Here is a 15436-nt window from a genome sequence, read left to right as displayed (position 1 = left end):
TTTAAAACAAAGAGAAGCATACTGAATTGTCAAGAAATCAGTAAATGTACGAATGTACATCATTATCTAAATATTTCGAACAAATATGTATTTTAGATGTTGACCTTGATGGCTTCCCAAAGTTTTCGTTGATTGGATCAATTGTAACTCTTTGTAAGACGGGTCCCATATTTGACAGTATTGACTCACCCCTAAACTTGCCCCTCTGAGTTTCTGTTCAGCAATCTCTAGGTTGGCTTGGTAAGAACTGTTCCCTGGCTCCAAGTCCACTGCTCTTGTGTACGCATCACGGGCCTTCTGGTAATCATTCATGCTTGAATACGCTAGACTGGAGGGGTAAAAGGATATCACAGAAGGAATTTATAACTAGCAATCCCCTCACATGAGATTAGCATGCAATGGGGTAATACATTGACTGGAGTGGGATTTGGAGAGATCAGTGTAGTAGCAGGATATATTAAATGAATATTTTGTATTTCATATAGTAAAACACAAAAGACATGGTGACTGGGTGACATAATCGCTTCCCTCATTTGCATTCCGTCACCGACCCGTATGCATATAACTGTTTGTGATATCCAGCTAAACTCTATGTGATAACTTTAATCTTAATCTGACAATTTTTTTTCTTCAGTGTTTCATTTGATTTTGCTCTATTTATTCAAATAAGTTTGTCGGAGTGAACTTGTTTTTTAAGAATGCAAGTATCTCACGACAAATGTCTTTTTATTGGTCCCAACACAACGCAAATTTAATCAAACTTAAGTGAATTACCAAGTATCTTAATCTTGACACTTATCAGTCTCACAGCTGTCAACCTTTTAAAGAATTATTTTGTATTCCTTTGTAATTTGTATTTTTTTTCTCCAATCGACCATATTGTATTCATTATCATTATTTCAATTATTTCACTGACCATGCTCATGCAGGGCAAATGCACAACTATAGAAAATTAAGTAATTAAGTTTATTCAAACCAATCAATCAACCAAGTGACTTATAATAATCAATATGGGAGGGTAGGTTTGGGACCCCATAGAAGCAGAGCTTGGGCAGAATTTTTGCTCTACAATTTACAATGTGGTCAGTCTACTTCTATTTCCATATTTGTGCATGTTCATATGAAAGTAGCACATTTGTGTACGGTACATGTTCATATGAAAATTGCTCTTTCGGCACTCATTTTGCTTCTCCTCTTCCTCTTTACAGCTCTATAGTAACATCTACTAACCCCATCCTTCCATAGGCTTTGCTGTAGGTGGGGTCTATAGTAACATCTACTTACCCAACATTCTATAGGCTTTGCTGTAGGTGGGGTTTATAGTAACATCTATTTACCCCATTCTTCCATAGGCTTTGCTATAGGTGGGGTCTACAGTAACATCTACTTACCCCATCCTTCCATAGGCTTTGCTGTACGTGGGGTCTATAGTAACGGCTCTCTGGCAATCCTCGAGGGCCTTTTCGTGATTCTCTATCTTGCTGTATGCTGCTGCACGATTACTGTAATACACTGACTTCTGTGAGTTGAGATTGATGGCTTTCGTATACAACTCTATTGCTTCATGGAATTGTTCTTTTTTCATCAGCTCATTGCCTAATCAGGAAACAAAGAATACATATAAGAGATAAAGAAATGAATAAAGAGAAATACAGGTAACTTTGCATTGGTTGAATCTCTTGAGATCACAGAAATCTGTCCAACTTCTGAAAATTTCATCTTGGAGGAAGTTGAAACCACGAATTGCATAATCTGGGGCGTTTCACAGAGTATGACTTAATTTTAGTATGACTTAATTTAAGTACGACTTAATTTAAGTATGACTTTATTTAAGTATGACTTTATTTAAGTATGACTTAAATTAATTATGACTTACAGTTGCACTTAAATGGTAATGCGTACATGATTTGCAATGCGCAATAGAGTAGCAAGAGTCCTCTACGCAGGATCCGACCAATGCAATCGTGCCTTTTATAATGCATGCAACTAGGCATTTAGTGGAAGCGTGTGGTGTAGCGGTTCTGACTCTCGCCTTGTAATCAGAGGGTTGTGTGTTTGAATCCCACCCGGCGCTAGCGTCCTTTGGCAAGGCCTCAATCCACAATTTGCCACTCTCCAACCAGGTGTTAAATGGATACACGATATGATGCAAAGCTTATGTAGTATGCCTAGCAATCGAGTCTTGAACTCTTGTTGGAATGCTCCCCAGGGAGTGGAGAAGGTGCATACATTGTATTATACGGACATGCCAGGACCCGATGACTGGGGTAATAATATATCCGTAAAGCACTAAGAGACATCGTTCCGATGTAGTAAGCGCTATATAAAAGCAGATCATTATTATTATTTCAGTGCAACTCTTAGTCATACTTAATCTTTGTGAAACATCCCCTTGGTATGAAAAAAAAAATTATTTCACTTTGGCAACTTAGGGAAGGTCGACTTATGAAGGTTAACCTGTATCAAGTTTTGTTGGACTCTGTGCTGCTTCTAATGAGCACAATATTTGAAACCTGAAGAGAAATATGTACACCGTCATGCATCACTGGGTGCCAAAACTTTGAAACTCAAAATTTAAAAAACCAAGAGGGCAGCTCAGATAAAGCCGTATTTAAATATGGCAATGGTGGAAACCTCATATTGTCTGAAAACAGTCTCTTAATTCCTGTAGAGAACTCTTTCTAGGCAACAGAAGGTAACTACTTATGTTATAACTATAAAATTGAGCTCGAAATTGAAAGTGCCCCCATGACAGAATTTGATTACTTTTATCAGCATTTTTTTTAAACAGGAAAGTGCTTCTAGGGATAATATCAGAATATGTGTGCCTCTTCTGACAATTTTTGTCAAGTCCCGTCTTACAAAGAGTTGTGATTGATCTGATCAACCATAACTATGGACAGCCAGCAACGTCAGCTTCTAAAATGCAAATTCGTTCAAAACATTATCTAGATATGTTGTATATTCATACATTCATAATTTCTCTGAGAATTCAGTGTGCTTCTCTTTGTTTATAAAGGACAATGTGCAAATTTCCTGTAGAAAAAAATTATGGTATGGATGGATTTCCATATAGTTGAGATTGATCTGATCAATTGTAACTCTTTGTAAGACGGGGCCTTGATCTCAACGATACTTTCCCCACATCCTGAAATGTCAGTTTACAGTGTGTGCCCTTTCAATATTACTTGCCTTCATTTTTCAGTTTTTCTGCTAGCGCCTTGTCTGCTTCTGATATCTCTGGACCTGATGCAGCTGAACATGCCCCTGCATTTGATGGTGCTCCTTGTGTTACATCAGGCTGAAAAAAAACGTTTAACAAAACAAAACATGTTTCATAATGTGACATCCGCTAAACAAGAACTGTTTCTTATCATTATTGCTATTGTACTTATTATTTAGACCAGTTCAGCAGCTTTACTTACACTTTGAACATCAACACCATGAATTTTCCTTAAAGGCTCTGCAGATTTTGAATGAAATGTATTTAAAAAATAATACCTGTTGGCCTCCTACGGCCGATGTGAACATCTCTAGTAATGATCTGTCTGTCTTTAGTTGTGAAACAAGCGTTGGATCATCTAAGTTAATTCCATACGCAGTCTGAAGGCACTGCAGGCCGACTAGAAATGAGAAAAAAATGAAATAGAAGTAATAAAGGCTATGATGTATCTTGGTACAAAAAGCACTTAGGAATTTACTTCCACATCTGCATTCATACCACAGGGTCGGAATTACACGGGGGCGACGGGCGATTTTGCCCCCATGACAGCCCAAATCGCCCCTAAAAATTCTCAAAACCCAATGCTTTGGGGCGACTATTTATTTCAGTATCGCCCCAATAAAATACCATCGACAATGTAAAAAATACTTCACATAATTACGTTTTTCAGCGCCGGAGCAAGCGCATCTTTTATATCGCCCTTGCCAGCTTTAAGTTGAACGGTCGATTTTTGGCTTTTTGGTACGAAATCCTATATTTGTGGTTGAAGACTTTTTTTTTTTGCTTGTCACATTTTTGGGCGGACGAATTTGCCCCCCCCCCCCTGTGAAAAATCCTAGGTATGCCACTGCTCTGGTGGGATCACTGTTGTTTATTGTAAGGCCTGTAGCCTACAGTAATTACAGTTAAAAATGTTCTGAGCTTTTAGGCATCACATTGAGTCTCGGAATGTCAAAAGGTAATTGCTGATATGCGATAAAAAAAAGTAGCCCCATAAATTAGAAAATAGCCCCAAGATATTCAGTGGTAGCCCCAATGTAAAAAAAAAGTAGCCCCTAAAAAAAAATAATTAATTCCTACCCTGTCATAACCATTAATCGTAATCATGATCATCAATTTATTACGATTGTAGTCATAACCTTGATGATCATTGGCATCACCACTTTCAGTACCACCACACTAGCATTATCAATTCCATCATGGTTTCCATCATCATCATCATCTTTATCATTCAATTTCATTTTATTGTCCATATGGAAATTTGTTTTGCTCACATTATAAACATTTGTAATAAAACATTACATAGTACATCGAATGCATAGATACAATTATACAAAATTGCATTAGAAAGTGACAAATACAAGGGAAATTCTTCAGGTGTTAATGTCACCATCATTATCATCATCTTTATCATCACCATCATCATCATCCTCCTACTCACATTCACCAATATCATTATCATGATGGTCATGGTCATTGTCAACATCACCATCATCATCATCACCATCACCATCATCATCATCATCATCATCAAATCAACATCATCTTTGTCATTATTACCATTATCCTCAACAGCATTTCCATAAAACATTGCTTGCTTTTATCTTCACTTGTCTTATAAACCACATGGGCTAAATCCATCATCATCATCATCATCATCGTTAACGTCACCATCATCATCATCATCACTAAATCAACATCATATTTGTCCTAATAACCATTATCCTCAACAGCATTTCCATAAAACATCGCTTGCTTTTATCTTCACTCATCTTATAAACCATGTGGGCTAATCCATCATCATCATCATCGTTGACGTCACCATCATCATCATGAAATCAACATCATATTTGTCCTAATAACCATTACCCTCAACAGCATTTCCATAACACATCGCTTGCTTTTATCTGCACTCATCTTATAAACCACATGGGCTAAATCCATTTGTTCTGCTCTCAATTTGAATTAATGGTTGTTTGGTTAACACTATGCATAGTCTACTACTCACTTAGTCTAATCCTCATTTAGTCCAATGCCCAGTGGGTCCAGTTTTCACTTTATCTACTTATTTCTTATTACTTTGTCAAGATGAACATTTTTGTTCATAAACAGTTCATCTAACCATGTAAACTACATGTAAGTGACCAACTGGATATTGCTAATTTGGGTACATACATATAATTTAATGGTAAATAGACCAAGTGACAATTAGATGAACTGCTTAAAATACACAAAATGAGATTAAAACATCCGGGATGAAAGAGGCAATAGATAAAATGGTTGTAGACCAATCAGCAACTGACTTTTCACTTTGACCTTTTGCCCCCGCCCCCATCCTCAGAGCTATTCTAGATCACTCACCTTCAAGGCTTTCGAGGGCCTCTCCTGTCACTGCACTAGATCGGACTTGCTGGTCCAAGAACTCAACTATTGCAAAAACAAGCCGGTTTTGTATCGACATCCTGACTTCTTTGGTACCACTCCAATGAGACAAGACAGATTCCTCAAGTCTTGCAAATTTCTAATAAAAAAGAAGGCCAATGAGTGAGTAAAACTATATTTAATATGTATCCTGTAAGTATGTTGTGTTGTGTAACTTGATATGAACATTATATTCTAACAAGTGGAATGCCTCTGGCCGTCTCACCTGCATCACGCGATTCAATATAGCAGCAGTGCTGATTTTGAAAACTACTATAACTCGCACAAGATGTTCAGTGATACTTGGTTACTCTTATTTCCACGTTTTATGAACTAGACCAATACACTTATAGAGATATGATGGCAATTCAACAAATACCCCCAACGTGGCCAAAGTTCTTTGACCTTACATGACCTTTGACCTTGATCATGTGACCTGAAACTCACACAGGATGTTCAGTGATACTTGATTACTATTATGTCCAAGTTTTATGAACTAGACCAACACACTTTCAAATTTATGGCTGTAATTCAACAAATACCCCAATTTGGCCAAAGTTCATTGACCCTAAATGACCTTTGACCTTGATCATGTGACCTGAAACTTGCACAGGATGTTCAGTAATACTTGATTACTATTATGTCCAAGTTTCATGAATCAGATCCATAAACTTTCAAAGTTATGATGGTAATTCAACAGATACCCCCAATTCGGCCAAAGTTCATTGACCCTAAATGACCTTTGACCTTGGTCATGTGATGTGAAACTCATGCAGGATGTTCAGTGATACTTGATTAACCTTATGTATAAGTTTCATGAACTAGGTCCATATATTTTCTAAGTTATGATGACATTTCAAAAACTTAACCTTAGGTTAAGATTTTGATGTTGATTCCCCCAACATGGTCTAAGTTCATTGACCCTAAATGACCTTTGACCTTGGTCATGTGACATGAAACTCAGGTAGGATGTTCAGTAATAATTGATTAACCTTATGGCCAAGTTTCATGAACTAGGTCCATATACTTTCTAAGTTATGCTGTCATTTCAAAAACTTAACCTCAGGTTAAGATTTGGTGTTGACGCCGCCGCCGCCGCCGTCGGAAAAGCGGCGCCTATAGTCTCACTCTGCTATGCAGGTGAGACAAAAACTGGCTACTCAATGAAAAAAAGTCACTGCCTAACGGAAACATATAGGATAACAAGGAAATTACTTATTTAAATCAGACGCTACTGACACTTCGGAGGGGGGGGGGGTATATTTGTAATTACCACAAGAAAAAAAAACACAGTTCAGAAAATTTATTAATGATGGTTTCTTAGTAATAACCCCCCCCCCCCACTGCACAATGTATGATACAGGTAGGTACAAGTCATAACTAAACCACATCTTTCTTCATTGTGTGTTTGTGTTTGAGTTTTAACACGACATGATTACTCACACCTGGGACCGACAATTATCATAACTACCTGAAAGACACGACCAGAGTTCGAACCTTCTAAATCTGCATCAATTTGTAACTTCCCCCATGTAGCTTGGATTACAGGTGCACACCACAATGCCAAGTTGTGGCGACACTGTTTCTTCAATCTGGGCTAAGCCTCTACATGCTTTGGCAACATGACAGAGATTTGCATAACTTTCTTGCAGTAAGTGGTCATGCCTCTTTGTATGAGTCGCTCTATACTTACCTCTCATAAGTGTGAGTGAAACCAAAGGGAATCCTGGAATCCGCCTTGCGAATTTCTTTGAAAATCTGAGAATGGCAGAAATTAATGACTTATTCTTCTGTTGACACAGTCCTAGGAGATGGCACTGAGGTATTGCAAAGAAAAATAAATAAATTAAAGATGAAAATGGAAGCACCAATGGGTATGACTGGTTGACCTTAGAGACGAACTATTGTACATGTAGGCTGTAGCCAATGTTAGAATATTTGGAAAGTCAGACCTATGTAATTGCCATTTGAATTTGTTGCAATATTGCTGCCCGCCTTCTTCCTTAGTGTACACTGCATTCCTCTGTCCCTCCTCTCTTCCCCCTCACCCCCCCCCCTCTCTCTCTCTCTAATATTGTAAAACAAAATATTTTCTCACACGATCCATCAGTTACGCTTTTGTAAATTATACAAAAAATGTTTGTATTCATTTTTTAAACAAACATTCTATACATTATTACGACCCAATATTTCTTTGTTGTAATTTGTATTGAAACTAAGTTAGGGCTCACCTTTTGTATAAGCCTTGCTTTTTTCGGCGAGACCCTCCGTTTTACTTTTAAATACAAAGGTCCGTATTCTGAAGTCGGGTTTAACTTTGTCATTAACTGGAAAATTTCTAAAGTAAAATCTAAATCAAATTCTTATTTTCTAGCTTCTTTGATATCACCTGGAGCAAAGAGTCCTTGTGCAATTTTAATTTCGAAAAGTGCCTTCAAATTCAATCTGACAATGCCATAGCAAGCATCCATTTGACCGTGCAAGCACAAGCGCGCAAGCCTAGCCCGGGTTGAACAGCAGGAGCCCAGGGGCCCGTTTCTCAACACCGTCATAAGTCTAACTTCTTGACTAAATCGGAGATAGTGAGCTACTTGTCCGCTAACCGTTTCACGAAGCCCTCTTTACCAAGATCGGGTACAACAACCTCACTAAATATTTATGACACCTCCGAACCTGTCATAACTTCTTTCTAAATGACGTAGTGGCATCACATGGGTAGACTATGACATGCAAAAGTGCCTAGAAATTTTAAATTATAATCTTACGTAATCAATCATAGATGTTGAAACTACATGTACATCACAAAACAAGTGGGTTGTATTCAATGATAATTATTGTAACACAAAGAAACTATAAAAACTTGGTAAATCGCCACAAAACCATTCATTTGGAAATAGTAAAATGATTAAATCGATAAAGATTCTTCCACGTCAGGCTAGGCTAGGCCATCCATAACTGAACTCGTATTTGTTGTTTTCAGACCCCTATTAACAGTTGGATAAATTATATTTCTAATTTATCCATATAATTTGTCAAATATCGTATGTTTCGGTATCAATGATTAAAGATATTTTGTTAAACCATATTTTGATGACGTTTGGAATCGTAAAAGACCGTATCATTATCATCATTTTACAAAGAAAACCGTTATGGTTTACTTTCGTAAACTATAAAAATTGGATATCCCGGGGGTACCCATCTCAACGTCCACAAGTGATTTTTTTAGTCATGAAATGAATTATTCATAATTTAATTTTCTCTGCAATTGAATGCTCCAGTCTTCATGGTCTAAGTATGTATGATGCATAATTTACCTGTGCTATTATTTTCAAAAGATCTATTTCCCAATTCATCACAATATTTTTCATTTTGAAAATTATGCTATTTTGTGACTAAGGCTACGTCTCGTCTGCTCTTTTTACCGATAGTATCGATATCAAGGTATGCTAGTTAGGAAGCCTTTCGAGAAACAGGTTTAGTAAGATCGGAACTAACTCCGTGGTAGACAGCTGGCAGCCGTCTGTTTCGAGGAGTTTTTTAACATTTTTTTTTTTTAATTCTCCTCGTACACAGACGGCTCGCTAGCGTGCAGCCACCATTAGGGGACTTGCAATGCGAAATCCCCCCGTCGGGGCTCTTCAATTTTTGTCTTTAATGAATAAAAATTTTGAAAATTAACGCGACCAAAATGCAAATTAATATTCCCTCTTGGCATTAATTGCCCCAAAACGGAGAAAAATCAAGTTAAAAGGAACAAAAACAGTGACTTACCTCGGCTGTCGCGCAAATTCACTTCCCCGTTTTATCCGATCTTAAGTACATAAACATATGGCCATTGAGTCCCCTGTACAGATCGCGCTAGTAGAACTTCGGTCTCTGTATTTGGTGAGTGAAGCCAACGGAGTTCAGCTGAACAACCAACATAACAGAGACCGGCAAAATCGTGATATAGGCCCCGCTCGAGAAAAACTTGTAATCGATCATACCTCAATATCTAGGTTGCTAACTTCAGCTCACTATATATACTCGTGATATAGGCCCCGCTACTGTGTTGAATGGTTTAGAATGTCCGTTCGCGGGGCCTGTTTCACGAGTATAATACTATAATCGTTATATAGGCCCCGCACTACGGCACTTCAGACACTCCAACACAGTAGCGGGGCCTATATCACGAGTATATTATTAAGCTTGCATCCTAAGATAGTCGCGAAACTGGCCCCGTCCAATGCGCTTTTCCCAGCATTCGCACGTGTGTGGGGCTCGCTCGGATGACGGCTATTAGTATACTCGTTATCGAGGCCCCTTGCACTGTTATATCATGGAAAATAACGTGGTCGTGGGGCTTGTTTCCCCGGCCGGTGAGAATTATCATGGGCGGCGCTGGAGGGGGGGGGGGGGGGAGGGCCTCCAATTTATTACCCAAATAAACAAGGAGAGAGAATAATAAAAATGTGTATGTATTTCCTTTCCTTCTTCAGAAATTTATTTGTCAATTTACTTGTATATTAATATAGTTATTAACTTATTTATCAATCTATTTCTATTGATTAATTAGTGTATTTTATTCATCATTTAATCTATTTGTTTCCAGTTTTTTTTTCTTTTGTGATATAGAGAGTCAGAGGTATCATTCATTTCAATCTATTTAAATTGATTAATAAATCATTTAATTTATTTGTTTTCAGTTTTTTTTTCTTTTGTGATATAGAGAGTAAGATGTAGGCCTATCATTCGTTTTTAATTATTTCTATGTGTGGAAGTTCACTCAATTCAATCTATTTTATTTGATTAATTAATGTATTTATATTTATACATTAATCATTTAATTTATTTGTTTTCAGTTTTTTTTTGTCTTTTGTGATGTAGAGAGTAAGAGGTATTTTTCGTTTTTAATAATTTTATGTGTGGAAGTTCATTTATTTATTTATCAATGTATTTTAATTTATCAATTAATGTATTTATATTTATTCATTAATCATTTAATTTATTTGTTCAGAGAGTCAGAGGTATCATTCGTTTTTAATTCTTGTTATGTGTGGAAGTTCATTTATTTATTTATTTATCAATCTATTTTAATTGATTAATTAACATATTTATATTTATTCATTAATCATTTAATTTATTTGTATTGATATTTTTCCTTTTGTGATATAGAGAGCCAGAGGTATCATTTGTTTTTAATTCTTTTTATGTGTGGAAGTTCATTTATTTCAGTCTATTTTAATTGATTAATTAATGTATTTATATAGATTAATTAATGTTTTATATTTATTCATTAATCATTTAATTTATTTGTTTTCAGTTTTTTTGTCTTTTGTGATATAGAGAGCCAGAGGTATCATTCGTTTTTAATTCTTTTTATGTGTGGAAGTTCATTTATTTCAGTCTATTTTAATTGATTAATTAATGTATTTATATAGATTAATTAATGTTTTTATATTTATTCATTAATCATTTAATTTATTTGTTTTCAGTTTTTTTGTCTTTTGTGATGTAGAGAGTCAGAGGTATCATTCGTTTTTGATTATTTTTATGTGTGGAAGTTCATTTATTTATTTATCAATCTATATTAATTGATTAATATATTTATATTTATTCATTAATCATTTAATTTATTTGTATTATTTTTTTTCTTTTGTGATATAGAGAGTCAGAGGTATCATTCGTTTTTAATTCTTTTTATGTGTGGAAGTTCATTTATTTATTTATTATCTATATATTTATTTATTATATATATATATATTTTTGTTATCTGAGAGGCGTGCGTAGGCCTAGGTTTTATGTTAATACAGGCTCGTACATTTCATTTATTTTTATTCATTCTGTAAGTTCTTGTGGATATACAAAATGATGACGGCAATCATTGTAAAGCTCAGAATATCTACTCTTTCACCTGGTATCCTCAGAATATTCCTCGATCATTCAGGCATGAATGACTTTAACAAATTGAAGAAAGTATAGATATACAATCTAAATTTGAAAATAATCGTTTACCTTTTTTTAATTAGTCGTAGTTGAAGGGTGTTATAACCTTATTTTTCGTTACATAAAAGGAATTTTTATTTTATTTAAAGGTCAAGTTCACCCCAGAAAAATGTTGATTTGAATAAATAGAGAAAAATCAAACTCGCATAACGCTGGAAATTACATCAAAATCGGATGTAAAATAAGAAAGTTGTGATATTTGAAAGTTTCGCTTATTTTTCACAAAACAGTGATATGCATAACTCATTTGCTTGCAAATGATACAGTTGATGATGTCCCTCGCTATTTCTTTTGTTTTTTTTATTGTTTGAATTATACAATATTTCAATTTTCACAGATTTTACAATAAGGGCCAACGTGACTGAACCATATATTCCACATGTTCAGGGAGGAATTAATCATTGTTTCACTTGACAATGAGGAGAAAATTGGAAAATATATTTCATATAATAAAATACTAAAGAAATAGTGAGTGGGTGGCGTCATCAGTTTCCTCATTTTCATACCGACCTGGATGTGCATATATAACTATTATTTTGAATTAAACTAAACTTCAAAATGTTATAACTTTCTTATTTTACATCCGATTTTTATGAAATTTCAGCGTTATGATCGTTCGATTTTCCTCTTTTTATTCAAATCATTTTTTTGGGGATGGACTTGTCCTTTAAATTAATTTTTTTATTCATGTATTTGTTTGTATTAAACTTTTTGTTTTATTTGATGTTAGACCAACAATTATCGTTAATTTCTCTTTTTTGTGTATGTATTTGATCTCTCTCTCTATACCGTATATTATTATATGTATAACAAACTACATTTTGTTACCTTATAATATACCACTGAAGCCAATACGTGAAACGTTTATATATATAGAGAGAGAGAGAGAGAGAGAAGGCCTAATACATTACTATTTCAAGTTCTCCTTCGTATTGCTTCACTTATTCATTTCCTGGTTTATTCATTTATTCGTTAATGTTTGTGCTGTTTTGGGAAAAAATGTTGTCTATTAATTGACACGATAGGCCTACCCCGAGAGGGGGCAGTAAACCCTGACGTAAAGTTGATGATAATTAAAGCAGAAACTAGAAAAAATATTCTTAAAGGTTTGCTTAAAATATATTTTTTTAATTGCCACGCATTTTGGTTAAGAAGTTCGCTATTCTCTAATCAAATATTTTCATTCTCACACTTTAATTAATGTTTATTATATTAAATTGTATTCTACTCATTAATGTAATGAATGACTTTCTAAGATCAATTGTAATGTCACTTTCACCTGCCCAGTAACCTGCACAATCAAGGTACTAATGGATAATTTGTTTTTCTGTTCCAATCATGAAGAAGCGAAAACGAAAATCAGCCCCTTAGTTTGGGGTTTTTGAAAACACAAAAACGAAATCACAACGAGAATATCGTGTTGTGATTTGGTGTTTGTATATAAAAAAACAGAAAAATTAAATTAAAAAAAAAAAAAAACTTGTGTGCTTTATCTGATTTCTCATTCTAAATTTGTGTTTGTATATATATATATAAAAAAACAATATCAGAACATGCCACGATTCGTGACCTCATTGTCAACTAAGTATATGTATGATGCAACTGCATGAAAAACAGCGCCTTTAGAATTGTTGGATGTCGCCTAGCAACAGGATACTATGTTAGTGGTAATTAAACTACATGTAAATCGATGTAAAATATTGATATTTACATATTAATCCAACATGACCAAGCAATATCATTTTGGTTATATATCCTAAATATAATGCTAATCAAACAAAGCTAATTTCTTACCCTACAGAAACTATTAGACGAAACTGACAAGGTAACAAATGTCACTTAAACACAACAGTCATATCATTTCGTCTTCAAGAAATATAATTTTACAAACAAAGAAGTTTATGAAGCATGATCTGATTATTAAATCAAGAATTATGTAAATCTCAAATATAGAGAAATAAAAAAAAATATCCACGCAAATCATGTTCGATAAACGATCAAGCAGGGCACTGGGAACGATTTTTAGTAGGGGAGCTGTGGGTTTTGTTTGAAAAAATGGCAAAAAAGAAGAAAAAACATTACAGTCCAAGATGGTGGGGATTTTGGTAAAAAATTATTGCTCCCAAATAAAAAAGAATTACAATCGATTATAGACCTATAATTTTATGCTCCCATCAATTCAAAGAACACAACGGTTCAAGGAAAACGTCAATTATACTAAAATCATTTAAAATGCATTATTATCCTTTGTAATGGATCAAATTCAACCAGGAAAGTTAAGTGTTGAACAAGATGCCCCCCCCCCCCTCCTCTCTCACTCCTATACATGTCAGCAGTGTTTAAAAACATAACCTTTTCGTGTCGATATAAACTATATCAACAAAATTCATCTCGAACTTCGATTGCATTCGCATCCTATTTTCAAGTGTGAAAATAAAATCAGCTCGCGCTCCTCTTTCACATCCTGTTCATGCGTCACTGTAAAGTCCTTTTCCAATTTTCAGTTCAGTAATTAAAATATTAAATAAACGTTTGTTGTTTAGGGTTAATAAGAGCTTAGTGTGCTCCATTCATAGCTTTTAACACATGGATTATAATTATTTTTTTTTACAGTTAGCGTTCTCGTTTAGTTCGGCCGTATAGTCATGGTAGGCCTATCTTGTTGGTAAATATTAAAGTAAAATGTACATAAACTTCCCTATCACAACGCCCCCCCCCCCAAAAAAAAAAAAAAAAAAACACTTACCTTTTCCTCTTTGAGTGGCCGACCAGGGATTTCATGAATGGCAATGTGTCCAACTGGCCTGTACGGCTGTACCCCCGCCCCTTTAAAAATACTGAACCCGTACTTGTGTGTATATTTTTTCTGACGCATTCAACCAGACAGACCTATGCGCCACCAACTGTCTTCTCAAATTTGCGCCCCCCCCCCCCGCTACGAAATCTCGGATCTGGGGGACACATTAAACTCCTGAAATAAACTATCACAGATAAGGAAATAGTAGAATAATTCGTGCATGAAAATGAATTATAAGAACACATTGAGACACTTTTCCGAGATTATAAACTCTTTTATTAAAATCGGGGGCGAGGGTGTATGAATGAGTAAATAAATGAATACCATATAGGCGAAGAAAAAAATGCAATATTTGGATGGTGAATTAATGAAATGACGATCGATCAATAAATGTTTTTTTTTTTATAATTTGTTGATGCGATATGCCGTTATTTCAGGCCTACTACCATGTATACCAGCAAACAATCGAAATCCATCATTTTTAAAACCATGCCATCAAATACAGTTACAAACAATCTTCAAGTGGATTGATTAAAATGAATGCAGGATGGGAAAATGATTTAAGTTGATAGGTTAATTAGCTGAAGAAATACTGGGATATCAATGAACAGTATTAGTAAGCTTTTAAAAAAATAAAAGATTAATAAATTGATATTTAGGTAAAAGAGAAAACGTACTTAACGTACTTAGATAATATAGGTAATGATAGGCTTATCCCCAATTGTATGGGCCGGGAGGGGGATAAGTCTCAGTAAAATATAGATTAAGTTAATTATAGCGTAGATATCCCTCAAGCAATTATAAAATTGACCAAAAGAAAATTAATACATTTTCCCCGAATGAATATGCCTATTCGTTTTCTTTTCTGAACTTAAATGGATGAAAAGTGGGGAAGCGGGGTGGGGGGGGGGTTATGAAAGGAATTTAAAAAAATACAAATTGATAATACGCAGGAAGCCAGATGAATGATTCAATATTGAAAAACAGAAGAAAGCCGATTTGAAAAAAAA

At 34.9% G+C, this 15436-nt stretch overlaps 1 protein-coding gene across 2 annotated transcripts in view; it reads right to left on the bottom strand.

Annotated features, from left to right (window-relative positions):
- The window catches only part of LOC129270739 (small glutamine-rich tetratricopeptide repeat-containing protein alpha-like), a 28583-nt gene that overhangs the window by 11128 nt on the left and 2019 nt on the right, over positions 1-15436 (bottom strand). The window contains exons 2-7 of one of the 2 annotated variants that reach the window (XM_064106478.1): positions 7338-7461; positions 5585-5744; positions 3502-3623; positions 3193-3301; positions 1392-1596; positions 190-328 (exon numbers count right to left, since the gene is read on the bottom strand). In XM_064106478.1, coding sequence (XP_063962548.1) covers positions 190-328; positions 1392-1596; positions 3193-3301; positions 3502-3623; positions 5585-5684 — 675 coding nt within the window. In that variant the 5' untranslated portion in view covers positions 5685-5744; positions 7338-7461. The remainder of the gene's footprint in view (positions 1-189; positions 329-1391; positions 1597-3192; positions 3302-3501; positions 3624-5584; positions 5745-7337; positions 7462-15436) is intronic. The other variant, XM_064106479.1, reaches the window with a different exon arrangement.

This window comes from Lytechinus pictus, chromosome 11 (assembly GCF_037042905.1).
Source record: "Lytechinus pictus isolate F3 Inbred chromosome 11, Lp3.0, whole genome shotgun sequence".
NCBI lineage: Eukaryota > Metazoa > Echinodermata > Echinoidea > Temnopleuroida > Toxopneustidae > Lytechinus > Lytechinus pictus.
This window is presented reverse-complemented; position numbering and strand designations above follow the sequence as displayed.